We start from the raw sequence: 27,996 nt of genomic DNA, 5'->3' as shown, positions 1-27,996 counted from the left end.
CACAGGAAATCAGCTGCTCGTCCAGATAAGAGCTGAGGCATAAAGCTGGCAGAGGGTCTTGGGGCAGGCACAGAAGGACCATGCGGTTCATCCTGCCTGTGGGTCTGATTGCTACTACCCTTGCAATTGCTCCTGTCCGCTTCGACAGGTAAATCTCCCCACCCTGTGTTCCAGGCTCTGTATAGGATGAGGGTGAAGGAATGCTGCTTTACAGTTCATGTGTTTCATCTTCTTGCATTCTCAAAGGGAGAAAGTGCTCCGCGTGAAGCTCCAGGATGAAAAACAAGCAAACATCATAAAGGACTTGGCCCAAACCAACCAGGTAAAGCATTTAGAGGGTTATTTTATCTTTTCTTTCTGTTCTCTAAAAGCTGCCTCTTTTGTATTTTATTTTTAACGCACACGGAGCTTCCCGAAACAAAGATGGAAGAAGTGGCAGGAGCTACTTTGGATAATTCAGCCAATTGCCGCTACTTCCCTTGTTTTTGCTTATTTTTTTCCCAAATTGCCAGTCCTGTTTTCCCTCCCCAAAGCTTTGCAAACAACAGCTTTTTCTAGGTAAAATTGTGAAATAAGGAGTCAGGCACTTGTGATACCTTTATGGGGGCCTCTTTCCCCTCCCTCCTCTTTGCCACCCTGATCTCCACCAGTGGCATAGTTTCTCTTAAAATTATGATAACAGGTATCTGGTTAACTGATAACATCAAAGTAATGGTTGATAATACCAAGATGTGACCCTTCCCAAGAGTAGGTCCATTTTAAAAGTTTTAAAGTTCAATCCTATTTAAAATTGAATCTAAAGTTCAAGTCCTAAAGTTCAATCACTATTTTAAAATCCAAAAAGCTAGGAGCACCTGGGAGGCTCAGTCGGTTAAGCATCCAACTCTTGATTTCGGCTCAGGTCATGGTCTCACAGTTGTGGGATCGAGCAGCACATTGGGTTCTGCACTGGGCATGGAGCCTGCTTAGGATTCTCTCTCTGCCCCTTCCCAGCTCATTCTCTCTCTCTCTCTCAGAACAAATAAATAAGCATTTAGAATAAAATAAAATCCAATGAGCTAACACAGTCACTTTATCATTTACTCAGCGGCTCCCATACACTGTGCCAGCCACCTGATACATGTCACTTCAAATTCTCCACCAGATTTTCAGTGTCAGTGGCATAAACCCACTTAAACAAAAGGACTGAAGTTCAAAGACAGTTACTTAAATGACCTAAACGACACAGCAGACTTAAACCCAGAACTGAATCTGGGATTTATTCCAGTCACACACACCCTCACCACCACATCAAACCAGTCAAAAGTTCTGCTCTTCTAATTCCCAAATGTGTTTCAAATCCACACTTTTCATTCCCTTGCCACTGCCAAATTCATGTCTGCCCTACATTTTACCAGGACACTTTCAATAGCCTCTTATCCTTCAATAGCCTCTAGCCCTGCCTCCCACAAACCAAGTCTGCACTGCAACCTGATTGCTCTAAAACTTGATTATTATATTCCTGCACCTGAAGCTTTTTAGTGAGATGTCACCTAGTGTGGAAAGAGCATGGCCTTCAGAGTTTCGAATACTAGCCATACGCTAGCTCTGTGGCCTTAGGCAAGTTACTTAACCTCTCTGGATCTGAGTCTCCTCCTCAGTAATTTGAGGATAATAATCATACCTACTTCCTAAGGTTGTTATAAAGGCTAAGTAAGCTAAGAGGTAATGTTCAGAAGGGCTCCTGGCCATAATAAGCATGGTTAAAGAAGTTTCTGTTGGTATTGGTGTGGCATTTGAAGTCCTTCATAACCTGCCAAACTGCTAGGCTCTACGGTCTGCTGCTCCACCACCCTTTTCCTCACTCTTCAAGCTCCATGAACACCAAAAATGACTTTAAACCATACTGCATCCCTCATATGTCCAATTTATGCTGTAGGAATCTGATAAAAATAAACCAATAAATATTGGTTGGTTCATAGCAGCCTCATACTAGCACATAACTGGCTGGCCTAGAGGTAGAATGCGAATCAACTACAAAATATCCAGGTGGACTTAGACATGTCTACAAGCTTGGAATGGTGGGTGGAAAATGCACCTTTCCTTCACATTTCCCAAGTTGGGGAATTGTGTTTCATTTGTTTTCACAATTATGGGTTTTTTTTAGTTTATTTATTTATTGTGGAGAGAGAGCATGCCAGCGTGTGGGGGAGGGGCAGAGAGTGAGGGAGAGAGAGAGAATCCCAAGCAGGCTCCATGCCATCAACGCAGAGACCAACGTGGGGCTCAAACCCACGAACTGTGAGATCCTGACCTGAGCCAAAATCAAGAGCCTGATGCTCAACTAACTAAGCCACCCAGGCACTCCTTGAGCATGGTTTTGAAGAACAACAACAAGAACTGAAATCTTCTCTTATTTTAATCCAAATGTCATCCTTTTGGGTCCATTCACCGAATTTCTGAGATTCTCAGCTAAAGGAAGAAAAAGAGAAGGGAATCAACAGTTGTTAAATGCCTGCATGTCCCAGACCTCATACGCATTTCACAATCTTTACAACACCCCTGATGGAGTCCTCTTAACCCTATTTTTGGGGAAGAGACTTAAAACCCAAGAGGTTTGTTTTTTTTTTAAGTGTTATTTATTTATTTTGATAGAGCATGAACAGGGGAGGGGCAGAAAGGGGAAGAGAGCGAATCCCAAGCAGGCTCCATGCTATCAGCACAGAGCTTGATGCAGGGCTGGAACTCACCAACTGTGAGATCATGACCTGAGCTAAAATCAAGAGTCAGATGCTTAACCCACTGGGCCACCCAGGTGCCTGTGAAACCCAAGGAGTCTTAGTATTGCCCAAGAACATATTGCTAGAAAAATGACAGGGCTGGCGATTATGCCTTCTGTTGGACACAAACCTTCTAGGAATTTCAAAGTTTACAGAGGCAACTGGTTTTGAGGCCTGACTCAGGGGCAGGGTGGGAGAGCCATTTTTTGATCTATATTCCCAATTAGAGTCAGATTCTATGGCTAAATCAGTTGTGAAACAACTCCAATCAACCCCAAGATGGTAGAATCAAACAAATAAACCAAAAGCTACTCTTTTTTTTTTTTTGCATTTATACATACTATCTATGTCCTGAAAAAGTGATCAGTACAAATGGTTTCTTTCTCACTCCCTAATATTCAACAGTATATTTGCAAACTCTCATAAGCTTATTAAGAGAAGAGTCAATACCTTAGCCACATTGAACCCCAAATTCTCTTTGTAGTATATGACACATAATTATTTCTTAAGAAATACGTGTTGAGTGAACAAGGAACTGTGACTAACATTGAACTCATCTCCACAGCTTGACTTCTGGTATCCAGATGCCGCTCACCACGTAGCTGCTAATATGACAATAGATTTCCGAGTTAGTGAAAAGGAATCCCAGTCCATCCAGTCTTCTTTGGATCAAAATAAAATGCACTATGAGTAAGTCCTATGAAATATTCCAATGTGTTAGATGTTCAAAGTTTGAGGAATCTTGAAATTGAGAGGGAAGTATTATATTTAATTGGGCCAAGAAAATAAAAGCTCTGTGAGATAAAATTTATAGTTACTTCCAGACTATTGAGGCCTAATTATAGAGGGGATAAAATCAAACTTGGCCAATCAACTCCCATCTTTTTTTGTTCTGATCTGCAAAAAGGGCAATTACCTATATCCGCCATCTCCAAAACCCATCCCCTAGTAAGGATATCATGCACTGCTGCAGGCATAGATGGTTTAACCACACTCATCACCTCTGACAGGTAATCAACACAGCTCAGGCACTATGGTGAGCACCTCATTCTTGAGAATTTGAATTCGCCTGCTAAATAAAAGGAGACCCAAATAACTGTGCTCATCTTTAAGTCAGAGATGTGGGAATATAAGATATATAATAAATAATTCTTTGTGAAATAAATTCTTCCTCAGAGAAAGCAAAGCAATGCAATTGACTAAGACTTAAATTCAACAGGAGAGAATTCTCAAATGGCCAAAGAGACAGAAATGAGTCATTATGGTCCCACAGAGAAATAAGGGAAACTTAAAACTCACTGAGCACCAACCATGGGCCACGCACAGTCTAGGCCCTGGGGCAGTGAACAAGGGAGCTCAGACATGAATATCACAGACCCAGACATAACATAAAAAACAAAATGTGTTTGATGGGCATTGAGGGGGGCACCTGTTGGGATGAGCACTGGGTGTTGTATGGAAACCAATTTGACAATAAATTTCATATTTAAAAAAAAGAAAAAAAGATTCATAGGGGACATAAAAAAATGTGTTTGATGTAGTGAGGGGTCCTGTTTTCACTCCACCAGCTCCTGTCATCTCAGCAATTCCTTTTAAAATATATATATTTTTTATTTATTTTGAGAGAGACAGAGGCAGAGGGCAAGTGGGGGTGGGGCTGAGAGAGAATCCCAAGAATCCCAGAGAATCCCAGAGAATCCCAAGCAGGTTCCATGCTGTCAGCACAGGACCCAACATGGGGCTCAATCTCAAGAAAAGTGAGATCGTGACCCCAGCTGAAATTAAGAGTTGGACACTTAAACAACTGAGCCACCCAGGCACCCACCAGCAATTCCCTTTACTGAGACCTTCACCACTCAAAACAGTGCTAAACACTAGCTCTTTCTTTTTGAATTGCTGTTTCATGCCTCTGCTACCCAACATCGAGCAATAACTAAAAAAGCCTTCTTCTGGCTGAGACATTGCAGAGCAGGATTTACTGCTGCTTATCATGACTTGATTGTGTTTATATTGCTACAGTATCCTCAATAAATATAAACTCAATTAAAATTAAGGAAAGACAAATATAAGACAAGTAAGCAAAATTCTTTTTCATAGCTTAATGGATTAAAAAGTTAGCAGGCCATTATCTGTGATTGTTGTTGATCATTGTCTTTGTTTTTGCTGTTGTTTAAAGAGATTATGAAACAAATGTAGAAGTTAATAATTGAGGAGCACATATTCAAAATTAATTTATATAAGCATTTAACCCTTTGTAATGTATCAATACATACTTTTCTATTCACCATTAAAATTTCACCATTAAAATTAGAAATAGACACTTTTAAATGTACCTCGAAGATCTCAGAAACTGGTACTGTATTATAGACTCTGCTTATGCTAAAGTTCAGATGGTCTTCATTCTTGCATCTAAAAGAAATCACCCCTCCACCCTGGATACCCCGTGGTGACCATGTCTCTTGATTCACTTCACAGCCAGTCTTCTTAAATGTGTGCCTCAATTACTATATTCATTTTACTTCATTACTATAGACCTGCCACAAATTCCTGTGATCAACTAATACTTACTAAGTATCCATCCTAAGCTAAAATAAATTTTAGTTTGTCAATTTGGTTTAATATGATTTGAATAGCAGCAGAAAAATGAAGTATTATGTCTTCCTTAATATTCTGGTAATGTAGACAAAAAGCTAGTTGCCTGACATGAGTATGGACAGTGGAATAAATCACTGTGACAGAAGATAACTAGGCAGGTAGCACCTCTCTCTCTCCTCTTTGGACTTCCAGGTCTCTCCTAGCCTGAAACAATTCTGACTCAAACAGAGGTCTAAATCCAGATCCTCACAAATATAGTGTGCTTTTCACTTTGTCTTATGCCAAAATACTTCTTTGCTATCTACTTCAAGACCCAAAGTGTTAAACTACCAATAAAAATTAGTTTTATCTAATTAGGACATGATTTCTAGAAATTGGTCCAAATTAGCCACAGTTGTGGGAAAGCCACATAATTAGATAGTTACCTTCCTCAGAAATATAAATATGTAAAGTGATCTGTGCAGACAAGGACTACTTAAATCTTGTCTCCAAGTACTAATTATATAGATAATTTTATTTGCATATTAATTATATGTGTTACTTGGTGCCAGTCAGTAACAGAAGAGTGTTCTAAGAACAGAAACATCTGGTGGACCCAGGAAGCAGTCTGAATAAAACCATATTAGGAGGCTGGTTTGACACAATGATTTACTTAGACACCCTTCATTAGACAGTGCATATAAACCACTCTTTAAAGTATCTGTGTAATTTTTTTTAGAAAATTAAATTACTAAGACAGATTTGATTTTAAAGTAGCATGTTTGCTCCATTTTTGTTTATACTTTTACAAAATCATAAAAGAGCAAGTCCAAAAAACAAACAACATATACATACCAACAAATCTGAGTAGACTGGTGAAATAAATGTCTAAAGAAAAGCACACCTATTGGACTGAGTCTAAAGGAGCAGACACCATATTTATTAGAGTCAGCAGTTAAAAACCCTAATGTTTTTACTAATTGTTTTACCTTTTAGATATTTGTATTTCAGATACATTTTAGATTATCTGTTCTTTGATCAAAAGTTAAAATTAGAAAATAAAGAATTGTTAATGAAAGGTATTTCAGAAAACTATCAATATATATGATGTAACAGAAACACAATAAAACTCAAATTATACAATTAAGTGAAATCCTACTAAAATACACCTAGGATTATATATGCAAAAGATACATCTTTTCTTTGACCAAGAGTTAAAATCAGAAAATAAAGAACTGGTAATGAAAGGTAATTCAGAAAACAACTATCAATATATATGATGTAACACAAATATAGTAAAACTCAAATTATATAATTAAGTGAAATCTTACTAAGATGCACATAAGATTATATGGGAAATGCAAAAGAAATCCACATTGAACTGACTATTCTATATCAAACTTACTCATCAACACTTCAGATTAATGTCCAATTACCTAATAAAGCTTAGTCAGACACAAATTCATATTCCAAGTATATACACAGTCCTATCAAATAAGTTTTTCAATCAAATAAACCATTCTAATGTCTTGTCCCATTCATTCTTCCTTCTTCTCTACATTTTTATATATTACTTGCCCAAGAGTAAAGCAGGTATAGTTATACCTGATACAAATGGCAAAGAGATGTTGGTCATGGTGGAAAGCAGAAGAGTGTGGTAAATAAGAATTTGGATTCTCCATGAGGCTGTCCAAGTCAAGTACCATTTAAACCACACATTAGCTACTTAAACACTGATGATTTATTTAACTTCTCTTAACCTCATTTTCTTCATCTTTATAATGGTATTTCATAGAGGTTTCACAAAGAGTGACTGGGACCATAAAATCGCCATTTGCCTGGTTCCTTTACTTCTACTTATGTAAGTGGGGGAAAGACCACTTATACATGTGTTTAAATGAGTGCACACACACACACATGCACACATACACACTGTATAATAAGGGATAACTAAAGGCTATCACCACATGCTCCCCTTCCCTCCTAGTGAATAAATTAGTGCCTTAAAGTTTATTATCCAACACAGAGGTATGCCTCAAATGTTGAGAAATCCATGTCAGTAAATGCAAAGTTGGATACATGGTAACTCAGGGGGCTACTAGGGACAAATGGGATCTTGTGGAAACATGAAATCATGCTATTTGAATAGCCCCTATCCTGATGGAACATTGGCATGAAGGAGTAGAGGCAAGCCAGACCAGTTTATAAGGCACAAAACAATGACTCTGCCTCCCTGGAACACGCTTCCCCACTGCATGTACACCACACATACACACACACACACACACACACACACACACACACACACACACACACACACACCAGAGCCTATGGCAGTCACATACATTGACCTACCATTCTCCATTTCTCTGTTACTCTTTAAAACTAACAGATGGAGGGAGTATTGAAATTGTCAAAATAGGATTCATCCTGCCTCTTCTCTGAACTTCTTATCTATTTCCTGACCTTGGAGAACAGCCTTCCAGGACAGTTGATCAGCTGGGCGAATGCTGCATAGTACTCAGCAGACTAAGACTACAGATCTGAGGGCGATACCCAGGGAATTTCGCTCCTTGTGCCTGGAGGCACAGTTGTATAATGGCTCGAGAACACTGAGGTCAGACACCTCTAGGTTAAAATCCCAACTTCTGCATTTTAACAGTTATGTCAGCTTTGGAAACCTCTATCTAACTTTTGGGAGTGAAAATGGTACCAAATTAATAGTGATGATTTGAAAATTAAATGACAGAATGTAAATACCATGCTGAGCTGAATGTCTGGCACATAATACAGGTTCAATAAACATTAGCCATTTCCATCATTAAATCCTCAGGGATAATTATTTATCCTTTCATCTACATTTAGGAATTTCTTTAACAAATTAAGCAAATCTTGGAACACTAAAATAATATTTGGGAGAAAGTAATTTGGTTTCATCTGCTTAAGCCTGGCTGCTGGTTAGTGGAAGGGCTCATGAAAATAACATCTGGCCCTGGCTCTTAATTTCCAGCCTTAGGCTTAATTTCTAGTCCCTATCAGCAACAATCTGGCACCATTCTCATGTCCTCATGCAGCTGCTTTGTGGAAAGGTCGTATTTTAGCTCGCACGATTTTCTTTTGCTGTTGTTATCACAGAGGCTAAATTGATATGTGTAAGTCTAAAAATATTCTTAGATACGAGCTCCCTGTGACTAATTAATACTGCCTTATGTTACGAATCAACCTCTGGGACCATAAAATTTCTCTTTTGCCTGGTTCTTCTACTTCCATAAATGCAGGTAGAGCAAAAGCCTCACACCGTCTTTAGAACTTAAAACAATTAATTAAAGGAATTCATTGTCTATAGTGACCACCCATAATGTAATTTCCAATGGTTCTCTCAGGCTTCATGAGCTTTAGTGCAACGTGACTCCAAATCTGTTGTCACAATTTTTCTTCTGAGAAATCCCAGATTCATCATAAGTCAAAAAGCCAAGCATACAGTGAATTAGATATAATGTGCATAATAATGTGTTTGTCAGTAATGTTAATGGGAATCAATATTCATGAGTAGTACTTGGTGTCATGTTCTAAATAAACTCTAATTAGAAGTATACCTCATTTATCTTCTGTCTCCAAACTCAGATCAGCCAGTCAATCAGCAAGAAGAAACCGACAAGTAGAGTTGGTGCTACGGTGTCACAGTTCATTATCGTAAGAAATCAAAGTATCAGAGTCAAACAACTACATACCGCCAAAGCCTTGTTTAAAGACACGTTAAGTCTGTGAATTGGTTGCCAATTTTCTGACCCAACTTCCCTGGGAACCTATGGCTTGCCAATTGCTTCCCACAGTTCAATTCATTTCATCCTCACCACAATCCTGGCTGATGTTTGGTTCCATTGTAAAAGTGAGTAAACGGAGGTTCAGAGAGATAGTTAACCTCCCTCCCCCAATATCACATAAAGTATAAGCCACAATGGGGTTGGAACCCAGAAATGACCATAGCGCCTCTTCCGACCAGGTCACCACTTCCATACATAATAGGATTTATGGAGGTAAGAGTGCATGATACTGTCCTAAATTACTAGAATGAATGTTAAAAAATAGTATCTTCCTATATAGGACTTACTGCTAACAGAGGGAAAATACACATGCATTTCATCCACAGCAGTAATGCTTTTATAAGAAGTCAATGGCAAATATGATAATCCAAATAAGGAAACTTCTCAAGTACAAATTCAAAACATCCCTGATTTTAAATATTTCACTGAAGTATTTTTATTATAAGCCATTGATCTCCATCGGCCCTGTAAAATATAGTGAATACTGTAGGTTAATATAGTTGAGGGATTACCATTACCAACATAAATTTTCACACTGTGCTATAAAAGGATGATAACCAGAAGGGCTATTTACATTATTAAAATATATTGGGTCTTTGGATTTGCACCAAAGGACCACTGACCTATGTTTGCTAAATCCTTCTATTTATGTAGTTTATTTTCCTTAAGCTAACACTGACTGATAGTATGCTTGCTTCCCACAAGCCATTTTACCTATGTCCAATGTATTCCTTCTAGATTAAATAAGCTTTTTAATAATTATATCTAAAATAATATGGGGACACCTGGGTGGCTCAGTCAGTTGAATATTTGACTCTTGATTTCAGCTCAGGTTATGATCTCACGGTTTCTGAGATCGAGCCCCACATCAGGCTCTGTGCTGACAGAGCAGAGCCTGCTTGGGATTTTCTCTCTCTCATCTCTCTGCTTCTCTCTGCTTCTCTCTCTCTTTCTCTCTCTCTCTCCCAAAATAAATAAATACACTTAAAAAAATTTTAAATAAGAAGAATGAAGCTTTATGTGAGGGTGTTTGTTAATCTCTTATGGCTGTAATATATTTAACATTAAGGAATCTAATATAAAATTCAATGCAACTGTACACCAATGGATAATAATTTGATCGTATCAATAGACATTGCCATATTAATCTCAAATGGCAGTCAACATTATATACTGTGGTGAAAGATTTTCTTGTTGAAACCGGGAAAAAAAATAGAATGCCCTCTTTCACCACTATTATTTTCCATTGTTCAGAGTTTAGCCAATGCAATAAAGCAAGGGGAAAAAATAGTTACTGGAAAAAAGTACAAAGCATAATTTTTTACAGAAGAAATAACTACCCTAAAACCCTTATAAAACCCATAAAGACATTGCTAAAAAATCCTTGGAAGTAAAAACATAGTTTTTTAACTAATAAGGTAGCTAATATATAAGTATAACCAAAGCAATAAGTTTTTTAATATATGAATAATAACCAGTTCAAACGTTTAGTGAGAAAAAAAGCCACTCACAAGGCTAATAAAAATAAATACACAAAATATACAAAATTTTACTGAAAAATCAAGATAGCTATATTATGGTCCATTATTAATAAGATTCTTCTCAAATTTATTCTTAATTTAATATATTCTAATGAAGAGCCTATATTTTTCTAATAATTCTATTAATTTCTAAAATGATCCTGAAAAAAAAATTTATTAAGAACAGGTAAAATTACTCAAAAATTTGGAAACAAGAATAAGGAGACACTACATTAAATATTAAAATTCAATATTAAAACTATAATTTAATATGGTTTGGTTCTTACACAAGAGCAGGAAAACAGATCAGTGGAGCACAAGAGAAAATCCCAAAACAGACAAAATATACAAAAATATTTGTGTACATATGAGATGACAATGGCATTTTTAAAATATAAATCTTAAAGTCAGACAAGGTTGCATTCAAATTCCCAACCCCAACATACACAAATTATGGGTATTTAAGCTTTATAAGCAACAATGACCCCATCTGTAAAAGGGTAGTAATATTAGCAAGATAAAAATAATGTATGTAATGTACGTAAAAAAAATGTATGTAATAATATTAGCAAGATAAAAATAAAACAATGTATGTAAAATAAAGAATGGAACATATGAAAAAAATGGATAATCAAGTGGAAATGTCATGTAGGCAATTGGACGCATAAGCCCCGGGAGAGGCAGGGGAAGAGCTAGGGCAGTGGTAGGTTCAGGGGAGAGTCCAGAACTGGAAACACAAATGTGGGAAACCATTAGGTCACCATTAGAGCCACGGAACTGAATGAGGTGATGAGATGAAATAACTCAGGAATAAGATGAAAATAGAGAAGAGGGTAAAGGTATAAGACTTTTGGATCCCCAATATTAGCCTCCTAAGAATTCTTCCTGCATCTTATTTCACCCGCTCCCTATCAGCCTAACCATTTTCCAGCTCTACAGCTATGGACAAGTTATTTAAACACTTTGTACCTTGGTTTTCTCATCTGTAAAATGGGGGTAATAATTTCATGTGACAATTAAATGAGTTAATGTATATAAGGTGGTTAGAGCAATGACTAGCACATGGTAAGTGCTAAATAAGTGCTTACTATTATTGTTATTCAAGTTTCTGGAAGTTGTTATTCAGCTCTGGAAGTGTGAAGTGATAAGGGATGGTCAGCAAATTTGTACATAAGAATATCCACTATTGCCTGTATTGTGCGTATGTGAATGTGTGCATTTGAAGAAAGTTAGAGAGTGATTACAAATCAAGGCTGACCAACAGTAATATAATGCACGCCACATGTCCAATTTTAAAGATTCTAGTAGCCACATTAAAAAAGTTAAAAAGCAACAGGCAAAATTTATTCAGCAATATATTTTATTTAATCTAATATTAAATCTAATCTAATACTGCAAAATATTATTTTTCAACATGCAATGAATATAAAACTCATTAGTGAGGTATTTTACATAATTTTTTTACAAAGTCTTCATAATCTAGTGCATATTTTACATATCGGCAACCTCTTTTTTGGACAAGCCCCATTTTTAAGTGCTCTAAAGCCATGTGTGCCCAGACCACCACATTGAACAGCACAGCTCCAGATAAATGGGACGATATGAAGCCATACATACGACATTTATAAAAGAGATGGTTAGAGAATAATGAAGAAACAGGACAACCCTAATCAAAGATAGAGCAGAAGGAAGAGAAAATTTCTGTAAATGAAAGATAACTGTGGGTTTTTTTCCTCCAGTAAATGTGTATTTTATCATTCCCCTGTCACACAGAATCTTGATCCATGATCTACAAGAAGAGATTGAAAAACAGTTTGATGTTAAAGAAGATATCCCAGGCAGGCACAGCTATGCAAAATACAATAACTGGGACAAGGTATAGTATAAAATGCCTGTACTTCAAAAAAACTGTAACCCTCAATATTTGTTCTCATTTATTTTTTTTTATTCTAATTCCTCAAAATTGGTTTTGCTCTTAAGATTGTTGCTTGGACTGAAAAAATGGTGCATAGGCATCCTGAAATGGTCTCTCGTATTAAAATTGGAACCACTGTTGAAGATAATCCACTATATGTTCTCAAGGTAAAAATAATTCAAGAATTACTGATTCTTAATATTGTTGAAAAAACACTAATTTAAAAGTTACTTTGAGGGGCGCCTGGATGGCTCAGTCGGTTAAGCGGCCGACTTCAGCTCAGGTCATGATCTCGCGGTCCGTGAGTTCGAGCCCCGCGTCAGGCTCTGTACTGACAGCTCAGAGCCTGGAGCCTGTTTCAGATTCTGTGTCTCCTTCTCTCTGACCCTCCCCCGTTCATGCTCTGTCTCTGTCTCAAAAATAAATAAACGATAAAAAAAAATTTTAAAGTTACTTTGACACAGCTAGTGAATTTTGAGACAATAAAGTCTTATCTTTTTGAAGAACATATAAGCTCTAAATGTCCATTCAAAAATAGAAGTGATAGGTGGTTTTAGGTGAAACCAAGAAAGTCCTTGAATAAACCATTTGTGAGACACAACGGACAAACTCAGACAAATACCTTGTCCCATATCTTTATTATAAGAGTTTATGATGTGCCTGGTGTATAAAATAGTGTTCCATCCATTAAAATTCAGTGAAACTGATGACTAAGTGTTTAAGTCAGAGTGTGTTTAAGTGTTTAAGTTAAGAGAAGTTTAAATATCACAGATTCATAGGGTCCCAGAACAGTAAGTGAGGCATTTCAATCCTATGTTAATAGAGAATTCCCTTCTATAATGGAGCTGACAATTGCCATTCAGCTGCTGCTGGATGCTTGCACATCCAGAGACACTGCTCCCTGAAGCATCCCCTTAATAAATGAGAAGCCCTTCCTTACCCTGAATTCCCATCCATTCACTCTCTCCAACTAGCCAAAACAAATCTAAATTCCCTTCAAAATGACAGCCCTTCAAATATCCAGCCACCATTCCTCTTCCCCACTGCAAACACAACTACAAAATCTTTTCCACCCCAGGCTAAACATCCCATTTATGACGCCAGAAAAACAAAAGGAAATGGCCAAAACAAAATAACCTATCATCTATTTCTCAAACCAAAGGATATTAACAATAAAATAGAAAAACAATATATTGTGATTGTTTTAAAAACCATAAAAACAACTCTAACACTAGGAAAAATTTTTTTACAAGATATACTATATAATTGATTATGAATTATGTATAGACACTTCAGGATATAGAGTGAAGTGATCCTCCCTGAAAACAATATGTGCATAAACAGTTATTCAACAGAAGGCAGGGGAAAGAATTGCTTTGAGCACAGGAATGAGTTATTGGACAACAAGGGATCAATATGTGAGTTCATGCAAAATAATATCTCAAGTTTAATTTTAAATAGATTGGGAAAAGGGATGAAAGGAGAAAGGCTATTTTTATGGATTGTGGCATTCATGCACGAGAATGGATCTCCCCAGCATTCTGCCAGTGGTTTGTCTATCAGGTAAGTGAATCGGAACGCTCATACAATTCTCCTTTGATTGTCAAATCTCCAGCACTTCACGGAGTGGCAACACCCCTTTCCAAATGAATGCAGTTCCACTTAACTAGAAGGGCCCACATTTGGTGCTGTCAGGAAATAAATGCTCTGGATTTTACTCATCGTTGGGGTTTTTATAAAATTGACACCTTCCTTCAAAATTCTTGAATTCCAGCTGACAGTTTATAAAAGTAAAAGAATGGGGGGGGCATGATATGGTTTCTCCTATAGTGAAGTATGGATGATCTGAAACTATCTTCATATTACAAGCTACAATCTTTGCCTTTCTTCAGTGAGCTCAAAGCATATAGACCTCTAGCTCCTGTTTAGATAATTAATTGGCCAATCAATTGGCACTTGGAATTTTCATAGTTAATTTCCTTTCCAAGTGAAAAATAACTCACTTTTTTTAAAGGCAAATTCAGTTTGTAAGTTGTTGTTCCTCTCATTCTAGTCTATTCTGACTCCCACCATCAAATAACTTTCTCTTTTCTGCCAGCGTTTGCATACAACATGCTGATGTAATATGAATGACAATGGCTTTCTGGGCGTAGATACTTTCACTAGGAACGAATCTGCCAGGAGAACTGATTTATCTCTACACTTGTTTTAGCTGAGGGCCAAGAGCTACAAAGGAATACATGTGATAGGGCTGCAAAAAATCTCTTGGCTCTGGAACAGACGTACCTGGAAGAGATTTTCCAGGAATGAGAGAGATTTTAGGTAGCCATAGAAAGTACAGATAATTAGATAAATTTCAATCTGATAAGAGAAAAGGAGTTGATTGGCCAATCTAAATGCTTGAGCCTTTTATTAATGGAACATTTTTATTTAATCCTGTTTATAATTAATTTATGAATTCTCTCCAATAGTTACAGATTCCTATGTTTATAAACTCAATCTATATTTACCTAGAGGATGTGAGGGAAAGAATCCATTTAGAACAATAGGTACTGCTAATTTTTCACTTGGCCTCCATTCTTCCTATAAAACATCTTGCATGCTGTATGCGGAATGCTACTGCCTTGACAAAATGATCCTTTAAAGAATGTTCAGTTCAATTAATTTCACTAGTCTGAATAAGTGACTTTTATATGGGTCACTTATTTTTATGCTATTTAGGGGAAATATGTTTGAAACCATGTGAACTTGAGTAAATGACTTAAGGAGTGATAGTTATTACTATTATAACCACAGCTTTCCACATGGTGTTAAACTTTACACCAATAGTTTAATTTTTTCCTACTCCTACAGGCAGCCAAAACTTATGGCAAAAACAAAATTATGACCAAACTCCTGGACCGAATGAATTTCTATGTTCTTCCTGTATTCAATGTTGATGGATATATTTGGTCATGGACACAGGTAACGCTCTATGGTCTCTTGTTCACATTTGGACAATATAGTATTTACCAACTTGAATGCACATTGATTGCTATGTATTAAGTTGGATAGCCAGTTAATTCTAATTCAGAAAAATATATTTTTAAGAATTTCAATTTCAGACTAAGGCAAGCATGATTTCCTGGTTGCAGTAGGTGTCCTTGAAATAATAAGAAATTTTTGCTGCTGAAGCTGGTAAGGAAAATGAAATTAAGCAATAATTATAAAGGAAATGTATGTCATAGGATATGGCAAAAGCACATTCCACCTAAAAATAAAAGTCATTTAAAGACATTATGAACACACTGGAGCACCTGGGTGGCTCAATCACTTAAGCATCTAACTCTTGATTTCCGCTCAGGTCAGGATCTCGTGGTTCGTGAGATCAAGACCCACATGGAGCTCTGTGCTCACAGCACAGAGCCTGCTTGGCCTACTCTCTTTCCCTTTTTCCCTGCCCCTCCCCCGCTCCCTCTCACATGCTCTGTCTCTTTCTCTCTCCCAAAATAAATAAATAAAACTTAAAAAAAAAAAAGATATTATGAACACTGACCTCAAAGCAAAAGGCACTGTATTCCAATCTATCTGTAACAGAATTTGATGTGGAATAACTGTATCAAAAAATAAAGACTGACACAAATAATCTGTCCTTTAACGGAATCCTTTATTGACTCACTGCTGTTAAAAAAGATTCATACTGAACTTTCAGACAGATACTATCACATCCAGTTATTTTCTGGAAATTATGCTCTAACAGTCACAATTTGACCTGTATTATACCTGAAATCTATAAATGGTGAAGAATGTAATGAAGTTATAATTTAAATCATAGGTAATTTCAGAACATTGTTGATAATTTTCTAGTACCGAGAACTAATCAACAGTTTTTAAAGCTAACTAAATTATCCTATCAAGGCCTTAGAATATTAATATAAAAAACAATGTTGCTGAAAATGTTACAAGTTATAAGAAAACAATATATTTTTCTTCATAATAAAGAGCTTCAAGTTAACTAGGTATGTTTCAAATAAAACTGTAGACACCTGCAGAGAGGATCTGAAATGATCAAACTGAAAAATGCAAATTGATCTGATGTAAACACTTCCATCATTCAATCCTGCAGAATCGCATGTGGAGAAAAAATCGTTCCAAGAACCAAAACTCCAACTGCATCGGCACTGACCTCAACAGGAACTTTAATGCCTCATGGAACTGTGAGTAGTAGACCTGATCTCAAGAAAAAGAGCTATAAAGACTGTTCAGACACCAAACTCAGTTAAACCACTTATTTATCTCAGCAAATATTATGTATTCCCTGAGTGCTAATTTTCTAATCTAAAAAATAAAGATAATCATCCCTACCTTAGAAACATTATGAATGTTTTGTTATATGGGAGGAAGTAGGGATGGGGTTGTTTATCAAACCATCTCTTACTTAATATATCTAGCTTGCTAAAAATCAGACACATCCAGATGCATAAAAATTCAGATAATCTGAAGAGAGGTCTCGGGTCCCTCCTCTTCCTGGTCTGATAAAAGCCAAGAAATACCAGTGGTTAAAACCAACACAGAGATAGCTCTTCAGATGTTTGTGAAAAGAAACAGCTGGGGGCAAAGAAAGTGAAAAGGCTTAACAGAAATGCAATGATAAGCAGAAGTCTGCTACATCAGATGACAGTTGCTAGACAAATATGACTTCATCATTACAGTCAAGGAAAAATTACCACTACCCCAATTCATAAATTTTTTCTGTAACTAATTTTGTTGAAAATACCACCTCAGCTCTTAATTCTATTCTACCATAAAAATTATGAGAATAGCAGCTATCCCTAAGTGAGAGCTGTCTGCTGAACCAGGATGAAGAAACTCAGGCTCAAAAAATGAAATTCACACCAGTCCCCAACAAATTGTGGAGTAGGGTTGAACTGGAACTGGGGTCTATCTGGCTCCAGGCCCTGGGCTGCTTCTGATGTATTATTCCTGTGACCCTGGGAAACAGAGGCAAAATAAACAAGGCTAAGAATATTCCATTGGGCTGGGTCTGTCACCCTATGAGTTGTATGTACAAAAAGTTGGTCTGCAATGACTATGACACCAGAGAGATTGAGGCAGCCCTGTAAACCTGGGAAATGAAAACATTTAAAACATTTTGCAAGTCCACATCAGAAGAGACAGGATCTTTACTGATGGGGAGCAAACTGCGATCTCATCCTCCACATCCACTGCAGCTTTTCCGAACACCAAGGACCCATGTGCAGAAACTTATCGGGGCCCAGAACCAGAGTCCGAGAAAGAGACCAAAGCTGTCACTGACTTCATTCGAAGCCACCTGAAATCAATCAAGGCCTATATCACCTTCCATTCCTACTCCCAGATGCTATTGTTTCCCTATGGATATACATCAAAACTGCCACCTAACTACAAGGACCTGGTATGTAGGAAAAAACCTATGGTTTATGCACTGACACACACCACCACTGACTCCCACGAACAACTGTTCTTTATGAACAACTGCATTACGGTGAAAGAACTTCACACTTTCATACCAAAGAAAAGAACTAATAAAGTTTACCTTAGAGTTAAAATCATAATTCCTAAACTAATTCTTCATGTGATAAAAGGATGTAAAATCTTTCAATGTGATTCTAAGATAAAGCCAGTAGGAAAAAATGTGTGGGCAATCCAGAGGAGAATTCCATGAATGCATAAACTGTTATCCAAACATTCATCATGGGTCATACTATAAAACCACACACAGCAAAAGTCTAACAGAACAGCAAAGATATCTGCTATTCCTGTCCCTAAGATGCCATATTTAAGAAGATTCATTGTATTTTTATCCTCCTGATCAACTTGGAAACAATATTAATTCTTTTACTATCCAAAGAAAGAACATTATAAGTGTTTGTAAAGCCTCCTCACTGAGAATGCACTGTCTTTCAAGAACAAAAATTTACTATGTATCCTTTTCCTTTGCATAAAAACTGATTTGATCATGTTAGCTTAAAACAAACGAAAACTCTGCATATGGGTTCCAATGCGTCACAAGAACTGGAAGTATGAATAGACAAAAACCCATAAAAAGGGATATTGTTAATTGCTGTAAAAGAAAGGAAATAAAGTAGATAAAGTTCAGTGTCCCAGATCCCATGGGGGCTGATAAATATAACACATTTGGTAAAAGCTATGGATGGTTCCAATATTGCCTCATATTTTTAAAAGTATATTTTTTTAAAAGAAGTCACAATTGTCATTTTGACTTCAGCCAATTGTATTCAGCACAACAGCATTTAATTTCAGTTGAAGCAGAGATTTAAACTAGTCATTAAAACCATCTGTATATATACAACAAAGAAAATATGCAAGCAATATGCGGCCAATAGTCATTTATTGAACCAAAATAGCTGAGAATCTGAACTCCATTAGTTTGATTAGTTCACAAAAATATACGGCAATGCAATTTCAATCTGCCCTTAAAAAATGGTATTATGAATTAAAAATACAAATACACATAACAAACCACTTTGAGTAAAGAGTTCCTACACAGCAACTAAACTGATTAAGAAAAAAAATTTATCTTTTGGTTACATACATTACAGACTAAAAGTAAATCTTCATTTAGGGTACAAATACGTTAGTGACTATATTCCACTAAAATTCATTCCAATAATCATTCTCATTGCACAAAACACTAATGTGTATTAAAGGTCATGAAATGCATTAACTCTGGAAGAGAAACTCTAATTTAACGACTATTTTAAAGAGGAGTCAACCATCTTTTTCTTCCCTTGGCATGCTAAAATCCAATGTGGAGAAAGTCCTACGATGATATGATGCCCATAAAAACAAAGGAAACAGGAACATGGGAGAAACTGACTTTGGAAAAGACAAATATCTGAAGCCAAAAAATATCTGAGAGGAAGTAGAAAGAATATTATTTTTAGAAGAAAGGACAAAAACAAGAAAGCAGGGGGAGGGGGGAGAAGGGAGGAAACAAGGGTGAGAGGAAGAAGACAGAGAAAAGAAAGGGTAGAAATACAAAATGAGACATGACATGACTGTTTATAACTTATTTCACATTTGTCTTCACATTGTCTTTACAATGACAATATATCTTCCCAAAAATAAATTTCTCACAACCATTGATTTTATTTTCATCTTCAATTGCCAAAAAAACAGTACAATTTATTTTTTAATCCCCAATAAATTAACAGCATTTACATAGTTTCCTATTATTCCAACACTAACTTCCCTTTTTCTCCAGGCCAAAGTTGCAAAGATCGGCACTGATGTTCTATCAACTCGGTATGAAACCCGCTACATCTATGGCCCAATAGCATCAACTATCTGTAAGTCTTTCTTATTGTTTACTGTGCCATTTTCCCTAATTCTTTTTTCTATATATTAAAGAAAATTTTAGAACTTGTAAATCAGAACATTTAGAAATGATAATTTAAACCTCAGTTTTAACAGGTGATTCTGAATTATATGTGAGTCTAGGGAACACATTTTTCCCTTTTGTGGGGATAAGATTTTTCTAGAAACAAATTATACTGAACTTTTACAAGGATACAAGGTCAATGGAAGTTGTTTTATCAAGATAAGTTTGCGATTTAATTCATCCACCTTCCTGTTCCCAACCAACATTTATCCTCACTGGAACTCATGAGAATTAGTTGGGGCAAACTCAACAGTTTTCTGTGGTTGTTTTGTTTTGTTTTGTTTTGTTTTGTTTTTAATTGGACTCTCTTTTTTTGGCCTTGTCCCTATGCAAACACAGTCTTCCTCCCTAGCTCCTGGTGGGAAAATGGGCTGGCCAAAAGTTTCAGCCACTTTGATCACGTAAAATCAGTTTAATGTCTCTTTCACTAGTCCCTTCCTATTGTGTTAAACTGAAATCTATATGGTGGATTAAGAAATAGGATGTAAAGGTTCTAGTTCTGTTGCTTTTGTTTTAGTGTCTAAGTACCACATCTTCAATTTCAACTTATGCCCACATATCCCTAGTTTAGCTTTTGTTTCAAATAGAACTTAGTATTGACATAAAAGTGCAGGTCATTATGTTTATGCATGTCAATAATGCTTTTTTTCAAAAGACACATGTTAAGCCACAAGCATTATGTTATGTAGACTCCTGTGGACTAAAACCAGATTTCTAATTTGGTTGTTTTATTTTGACTTGTTTTGACTGTATTGCAGTAAGTTCCTTGTACCTAATGTGCCTTGAAAGGAGTAGACTTTTTTTAATATCAATATATTAAGAAAATGCCGTCAACAACAAAAAAATTATCTTGCACAAGTCCAAGAAGACTTCCAATTGGGAGAACTATAGATTGACATACAGTAGGTGGTATAGTACAATGGTTAATAGCACAAACTGAAGATATGCAGCTTGGGTTTGATTCCTTACTCAACTATGTACTAGATAGTGCCTTTGAGCAAATTGTTAATCTCTCCTTGCCTAAGTCTCCTCTTCTATAAAACAGCAAATGGTACTTAAATCCTAAGGTTGTGATAGGAATTTATGAAATGAGTTAACATACATAAAGCACTTAATAGGGTGCCTGGTATTTAGCAAGTGGTTTTTATAAATATATATACATATTTTAGTAGGTACAGATGTACACAAATAAAAGGCTAAGTAACACAGTCAATAGATTAAGTCCTAGAAAAATGTATTCTTAAAGTGAGAAGCTTTCGGTGTTGCATTTATTTCATGCCTTATATAGTTTTTGCTTGAAATTTAAGGTTTTAAAGATACAAAAAGTGGTATCATAAAAGAAAACTTATTAAACTTAGTAACATCACATAATTATGAAAAATCACAAATTCTATTCATTCTCAATAACCACTATTAATCTTAATGAGAAATGTCACATAAATTTGCCAAAACAGAATAGCCATACTCTTTAACATCACAACAGTTTACTTAACTGCAAATGGAGAACTAGTACATCTAGAAATTGACCAAGTTTATTAAAACATCTAACATACTCTAAACCACCATACAAGACACAATTCCTACTTACCCTAACTCCATTGCTACCAAACTCTTATTTTTATATGCCTTTTTCTAATGAACTTAAACCCAACTCTAGCTAAAAATGGCAGCCTTCTTAATCACTAAAGCCACTACAGTTATCTCAGCTCACACACTCCACAAACTCCCTACAATGCTGGACCCTGTCGATACCCCTTCTTCTTGCCATCCCTTGGCCTTCCTTAACAATGAACTCTCCTGGTTTGCCTCGCCCTCCTCCTTTTCTACTTGGTCTCTGCCAACTGCCTCTAAAAGTTGACATTTTCAAAAAAACAGGTACACTTCACACATACATCAGAAGATTCTCTCTTCAGGCCCCTCCTCCTCCTTCTGCTTCTTTCCCATCAGGGAAGTGCTCTCTTTCCTTAAAGGCTTGAGACTGCACTTGTCACCTGGAAGGCACCAGTGGCCAAGTTAGGGGGATCACTTTTCACTCAGGTAGTAGTTACCTGCAGCAATCAATGGGAGACAGCAGCACTAGGGGAATCAACCAGACCAAATTAGCAATGCAAAGATTCTGACAACCATATTGTCATCGGAACCACAAGTCACAGAAGACCAGAGCCTGAATGCTAATCCTAAACACAGTGACTGACTGCTAAAATAGGTATCAGTTAAGATTTAAGATTTAACATAATAGCCAAAATGTCCAAATACAATCAAAAATCACTATCACACCAATAATGAGGAAAGTAACAGCATGAAAGAGAAAAGACAATCAACAGATGCCAAAACTGAGATGATTTACACGTTAGAATTATCTGACAAGAATTTCAAAGTCACCATCATTAAAATACTTCAACAAGTAATTAGATAGCCTTGAAACAAATGAAAATACAGAAAATCTCACCGAAAGAAAGAAAGAAAGAAAGAAAGAAAGAAAGAAAGAAAGAAAAGAAAGAAAGACATAAAAAGGAACCAAATGGAAATCACAGAACTGGAAAATACAAAAACTTAAAATATTTAAAAATTCACTGGAAAGGCTCAATAGCAGAATGAATATGATGGAGGGAAGAATCAGTGAACTTAAAGAAAGAATAAGCCAATCTGAAGAGAGAAAACAAATTGAAAAAAGATGAGCAAAGCTTCAGGGACCTGAGGTGCAATAACAGAAGATCCAACATTCAAAACATCAAAATCTCAGAAGAAAAGGAGAGTGAGAATGGAAAAAAAATATGGAAAAATAAAGACTGAAATTTATAAAAGTTCCTAAAAACATAAACCAATATATCAAAAAGCTGAGTGAATGCCAAACAGGATAAACTAAAAACACTCACATTGAGTGCATCATAATTAAAATTCTGAAAACTAGAGGCACCTGGGTGGCTCAGTCAGTTGAGCGTCCGACGGGCTCAAGTCATGATCTCACAGTTTGTGGGTTTAAGTCCTGCATCAGGCTCTGTGCTGACAGCTCAGAGCCTGGAGCCTGCTTCAGATTCTATGTCTCCCTCTTTCTCTGCCCCTCCCGACTCGCATTCTGCACACCCCCCCTTTCAAAAATAAACATTAAAAAAAATGTTTAAAATTCTGAAAACTAAAGACAAAGAAAAAACTTTTGAAAGCAACCAGAGAGAAACAATCCAGAGGGGGGGAAAAAAACAATTCAAATGATAGATTTGTTGAAACCATGTAAAGCCAAAAGGAAATGACGGTATTTTTCTAGTACTAAAAGACAAGAACTATCTACCTTAAACTCTATATTCAGCAAAAATATCCTTCAAAAATGAAGAGGAAATAGGGGCACCTGGGTGACTGATTTGGTTAAGTCTCTAACTCTTGATTTCAGCTCAGGTCATGATCTCAAGATTCATGGGGATCAAGCCCTGGGTTGGACTCTCTGCTGACAGCACAAGCCTGCTTGGGAATATCTCTCTCTCCCTTTCTCTCTCTCTGCCCCTCTCCCACTTGTGCTCCCTCTCTGTTTCGAAAAATAAATAAATAAACTAAAAAAAAAGGAAAGAAAAGTAGAGGAAATAAAGACATTCTCAGACAAATTTCATCACCCAAACACCTACCCTTTAAATATGGCTAAAGGAGGGGTGCCTCAGTGGCTCAGTCAGTTAAGCATCTGACTCTTGATTTCAGCTTAGGTCATGATCCCAGAGTTGTGGGATTGAGCCCTGGTTAAGTGTACAACTGTTGATTTTGGCTCAGGTCATGATCTTATGATCATGAGATTGAGTCCCGTGTTAGGGTCAGCACTGAACAAGGAGCCTGCTCAGGATTCTCTCTCTCCCTCTCTTTCTGCCCTCTTTCTGTCCCTCCTCCACTCATACAAATTCTCTCTCTCTCAAGTAAATAAACATTAAAACAAAATAAAAATGACTAAAGGAGGTTCTCCAAATAAGAAATAAATGGTAATAGGAGAATGCTTGAAACTGTAGAAAGAAAACAAGAACAATGGATTATGTAATGAATTAATGAACAAATGAATGACTATCTTCTTTTCATCATGGCGGAATGAAAATTATAACACCATTTGATGTGATGCTCAATGCATATTCAGAAGTACTGAAGACAGCTATATTTAAAAAGTAGAAATATAAAAAGAAACTAAGTGCAAGATTTCTATATGTCACTTGACATGGTAAAACACTGATATCAGCAGATTGTGATAAATTATGTATGTATATTGTAATACTTGGAGCAACCACTATGAAAACTTTACAAAGTAATATACTCAAAAATGTTATTATAAATCAATCAAAATGGAATCCTTAAAATGTTCATTTAACCAGAAAAAGAAAAGAGAAAGAGAGGAATGAAAAACAGAGAGTCAAATATCAGACAATAAATATCAAACAGTATCAAATATCAAAAAAATAAGATGGTAGACTTAAGTCATATCAAAACTTAACCAAAGATATTAAATAGAGACAGATTGGCAGAGTGGATTTAAAAAAAATGATTCAATAATACACTGCCTACAATAAACTTACTTCAAATATAACACAGATGGGTTGAAACTGAAAGGCTAGAAAGAGATATACCATACAAACATTAATCAAAAGAGAAGTAGTCATATTAAATATCAGATAAAGTAAATTTCAAACCAAAAAACTTTGCTAGAAACAAAGAAGGACATTAATAAAGATAAAAGGATCAATTCACCAAGAAAAGATAATGACCCTGAATGTGTGGGAGCTGCTTTCTAAACAACATTTATGATGTTTCTCCCAATGACTTCAAAATTCATTTTCTCAAGCTCCGTCCTAAATGTGGTTGATGCTAAACATCCTTTTGTCTCTCCTCCTTTATCCTTTCTTTTCCTCATCACTATCCTCTCTGAGTTCCTATTTCTATTAATAATGTGTGGATTGTCTTCAGCCATCCAGACTGAAATCTCAATCATTTTGATCAGATTTTGTGACTCTTCCATTCCAGTATTTGTGACATGGACCACTCAATGCTATGCCCAATGTGATGACTCTACACAAGTTCAGGCTTTCATTTCACAATACCTCCTAACCAGTTTCTACTTTTTCCAGTCCTAAGTATGGCACTAAAATAACTATTATTGCCTCCCAAACAAAACACCTTGCCCTGATTTATCAGGTTTTCTGAGCTTTGCCCACAAACTCTCACTTCTCCATTTGTTCCAGTCCAGCTGAACCTCTCTCTCATCATAAAAAGGCCTCCATGCTTTTCCATCTTTGTAGCTCACTGGCCAGAATGCCTTTCTTCCATTTCCATCTGGAAAAACACTAGCTTTTCTTCAAGGTTCTCCATCATAAAGGCGGTATTTAGTAGGCATTGAGCATAAAATGTCAACCTCCTCACCAGACATAATTTTTTTTTAATCTACATAAGAGTCAACATAAAGATTATACTGTTACCTTTCTTATGGTACTTACATAGTCTTCCCTGTCTCTATTGATTTGCATCTTTGACTTCTCTCCCCTAAATTGTAAGTTCCCAAAGATACCAACATCATCTTTACCTTTGTAACCTGAACACACCCACCCTCCACAGTACCAAGTATAGTACACCATGCATATTAAAGGTTTAATAATATTTCTTGAATTGGGGCGCCTGGGTGGCTCAGTTTATTAAGCGTCCAACTTCAACTCAGGTCATGATCTCGTGGCTTGGGGGTTCAAGCCCCATGTCAGGCTCTGTGCTGACAGCTCAGAGCCTGGAGCCTGCTTCGTATTCTGTGTCTCCTCCTCCCTCTGCCCCTCCCATGCTCATGCTCTGTCTCTCTCTGTCTCTCAATAATAAATGTTAAAAAAAGTTGTTTAATAAATAAATAAAATAATATTTGTTGAATAATTTAAGAGCCAACCCTGTCTATTTCTACCAAAATATTTCTTCTTTCTTCATCACAACTTTGAGTTTTCATCCTCCAAACCTAAAATATTAATATCAGTTAAACTCATCACTTGTCCTGGAACATAAATTATTTTATATACAAAAAAGTAGTTTTTCTATTACGCAAATGAAAATATACATAAATGCATTTATAGTATACACATGCACTTGTATAAACCTTATATGTATATAACTTCTAGATGTCTGTTTAGATTTTCAAATAATAACATTCTTAGTAAATCTCATAAAAATTGACATTGAAAAGTTGGATTAGGGGATTAAATACATCCTTAAAATAATTGATTTAAGCTTTCTTGGTCTTCTAACCAGAAAATAGTTCACCCAAGCAATATGAATAAAAAGGGACCTGAACTATTAGGAAGAACATAATTTTGCCTAGCTTGTATGCATGATTTTTTTTTTGGTTGAGTTTTCAGTGACCAGTGACCCCCTCTTTAGTTGGTTTACACAGCTGCTTGCACTTGCCCAGACCACCTCCATCTGCAACACTGTGTGCCCAGTAAACAAACTCAATTTATTTAGAGTACTGGCCCAAACAAAATGTAATTTTGAAAATGCAGCACATATTTAAAATGAGTGGTGGATCCCAAAACCATGATTATGTTTTATTCTACACTCTATACTATATAGACCACTACTCCCATTCCTCACTGCAATTAACTGTACACATAATTATTTTTTATTGCTAATTTTACACCAGTGAATTTCCATTTCAAGAAAAACATTAGCATTTGTTTCTAATTAAATATTTATTGCTTATGTTTTACAGACCCGACATCAGGTTCTTCTTTAGACTGGGCTTACAACCTGGGCATCAAACACACATTTGCCTTTGAGCTCCGAGATAAAGGCAAATTTTGTTTTCTCCTTCCAGAATCTCAGATAAAGCCGACCTGTAAAGAGACCTTGCTAGCTGTTAAATTTATTGCGAAGCATATCCTCAAGCATACTTCCTAAAGAATTGGCCTCAGTTTGGAATAAGCCAAATAATGTTTCTTTATGCCTTCTGCCAGAAAGTCAACCTTCAATTATACCTAGATATAGCTTCCACATTACCTGAATAGGTCCCTCTCTTGCTCACTTAAGTTCTATGTTACTTCTTTTTGTTTTTATTTACTCTCAATAGCACCTTAACAAACAGCTTTAAGTGAAAGCTTTCAACAACCTTTCTTTGATCCAAATAAAGTTTGAAACCATCAAAAAGTATTATTTTGAGTATTTTGAAACATGATATACAGCGGGATATACGTACATCTGCGAAACATGATACACAGAAATGAGAACCTTCAGTTTCTCCAGAATCAGACTTTCCATATGGCTTCATCATTTCATGTATTAATATACTAAAATTAAATTATATTCCAAAATGCATCTTGTCTTTTGATAAACTATACTCTCTATATTTCTCTATTAGCACTAATAATCAAGCATTAATGTGTCTCATGCAGTCTGTTAATAAGAAATAATATCTTCAATTCAAAAACATATTTTGCCTGCACATATATTTCTTTTTAATAGAAGTAGACATTGTTTATATCTTCACAATAGCAAAAGGATATCCTAGTAGGAAATAAAGTGGTTCATACTGAGATGAATCTCAGAGCTTCAAACAAACAATCCAGTTCTCATCAACATAATGTACATTAAATTCAAAATAGTTTAGGGGCACCTGGGTAGCACAGTCAGTTAAGCGTCCAGCTCTTGATCTCTGCTCAGGTCATGATCTCACGGTTGAGTTTGCACCCCGCATTGTGGTCTGCATTGATGGTGCAGAGCCTGCTTGGGATTCTGTCTTACCTTCTCTCTGCCCCTCCCCCCAACTGTGCTCTCTCTCCCTCAAAATAAATAAATGAACACCTAAAAAAATTTTTTTTAATTTCAAAATGGTATAATTTAACCTGTCATAATCTGAGGAAACTACTTGCCAAAACATCTCTTGGTAGTAATAGACACAGCCAAGACAGTCTGGTCAACTGTGAGCCCTGCCCCTTATAATGGATGGGGGAAAAGCCTGGAAATGTAGTACAAGTATAAGTGAGAAAGTCTTGTT

The 27,996-nt window shown here is 36.3% G+C and overlaps 1 protein-coding gene across 1 annotated transcript; it reads left to right on the top strand.

The window, feature by feature from the left end:
- Positions 1 to 9: 9 nt before the first annotated feature.
- On the top strand, positions 10 to 27,372 carry CPA3 (carboxypeptidase A3). Its single transcript, XM_015072535.3, has 11 exons — positions 10 to 148; positions 247 to 322; positions 3,325 to 3,449; positions 12,451 to 12,553; positions 12,658 to 12,759; positions 14,054 to 14,155; positions 15,446 to 15,556; positions 16,698 to 16,788; positions 17,803 to 18,005; positions 19,839 to 19,923; positions 26,716 to 27,372. The coding sequence occupies exons 1-11, from the start codon at positions 81 to 83 to the stop codon at positions 26,901 to 26,903; spliced, it is 1,254 nt and encodes a 417-aa protein (XP_014928021.1). The 5' UTR covers positions 10 to 80; the 3' UTR covers positions 26,904 to 27,372.
- Positions 27,373 to 27,996: the final 624 nt, after the last annotated feature.

Source organism: Acinonyx jubatus, chromosome C2, assembly GCF_027475565.1.
Source record: "Acinonyx jubatus isolate Ajub_Pintada_27869175 chromosome C2, VMU_Ajub_asm_v1.0, whole genome shotgun sequence".
NCBI classification, from domain to species: domain Eukaryota; kingdom Metazoa; phylum Chordata; class Mammalia; order Carnivora; family Felidae; genus Acinonyx; species Acinonyx jubatus.
Note: the sequence above shows the minus strand (reverse complement) of the source record. Positions and strands in the feature narration are given on the sequence as shown.

Excerpts from the sequence above, each read along its gene's own strand:
- CPA3 (XM_015072535.3), top strand. The coding sequence starts at position 81 with ATGCGGTTCATCCTGCCTGTGGGTCTGATTGCTACTACCCTTGCAATT. Across the intron at positions 323-3,324 it reads ACTTGGCCCAAACCAACCAG|CTTGACTTCTGGTATCCAGA; the intron begins GTAAAGCATTTA and ends TCATCTCCACAG. Across the intron at positions 18,006-19,838 it reads CACCTAACTACAAGGACCTG|GCCAAAGTTGCAAAGATCGG; the intron begins GTATGTAGGAAA and ends CTTTTTCTCCAG.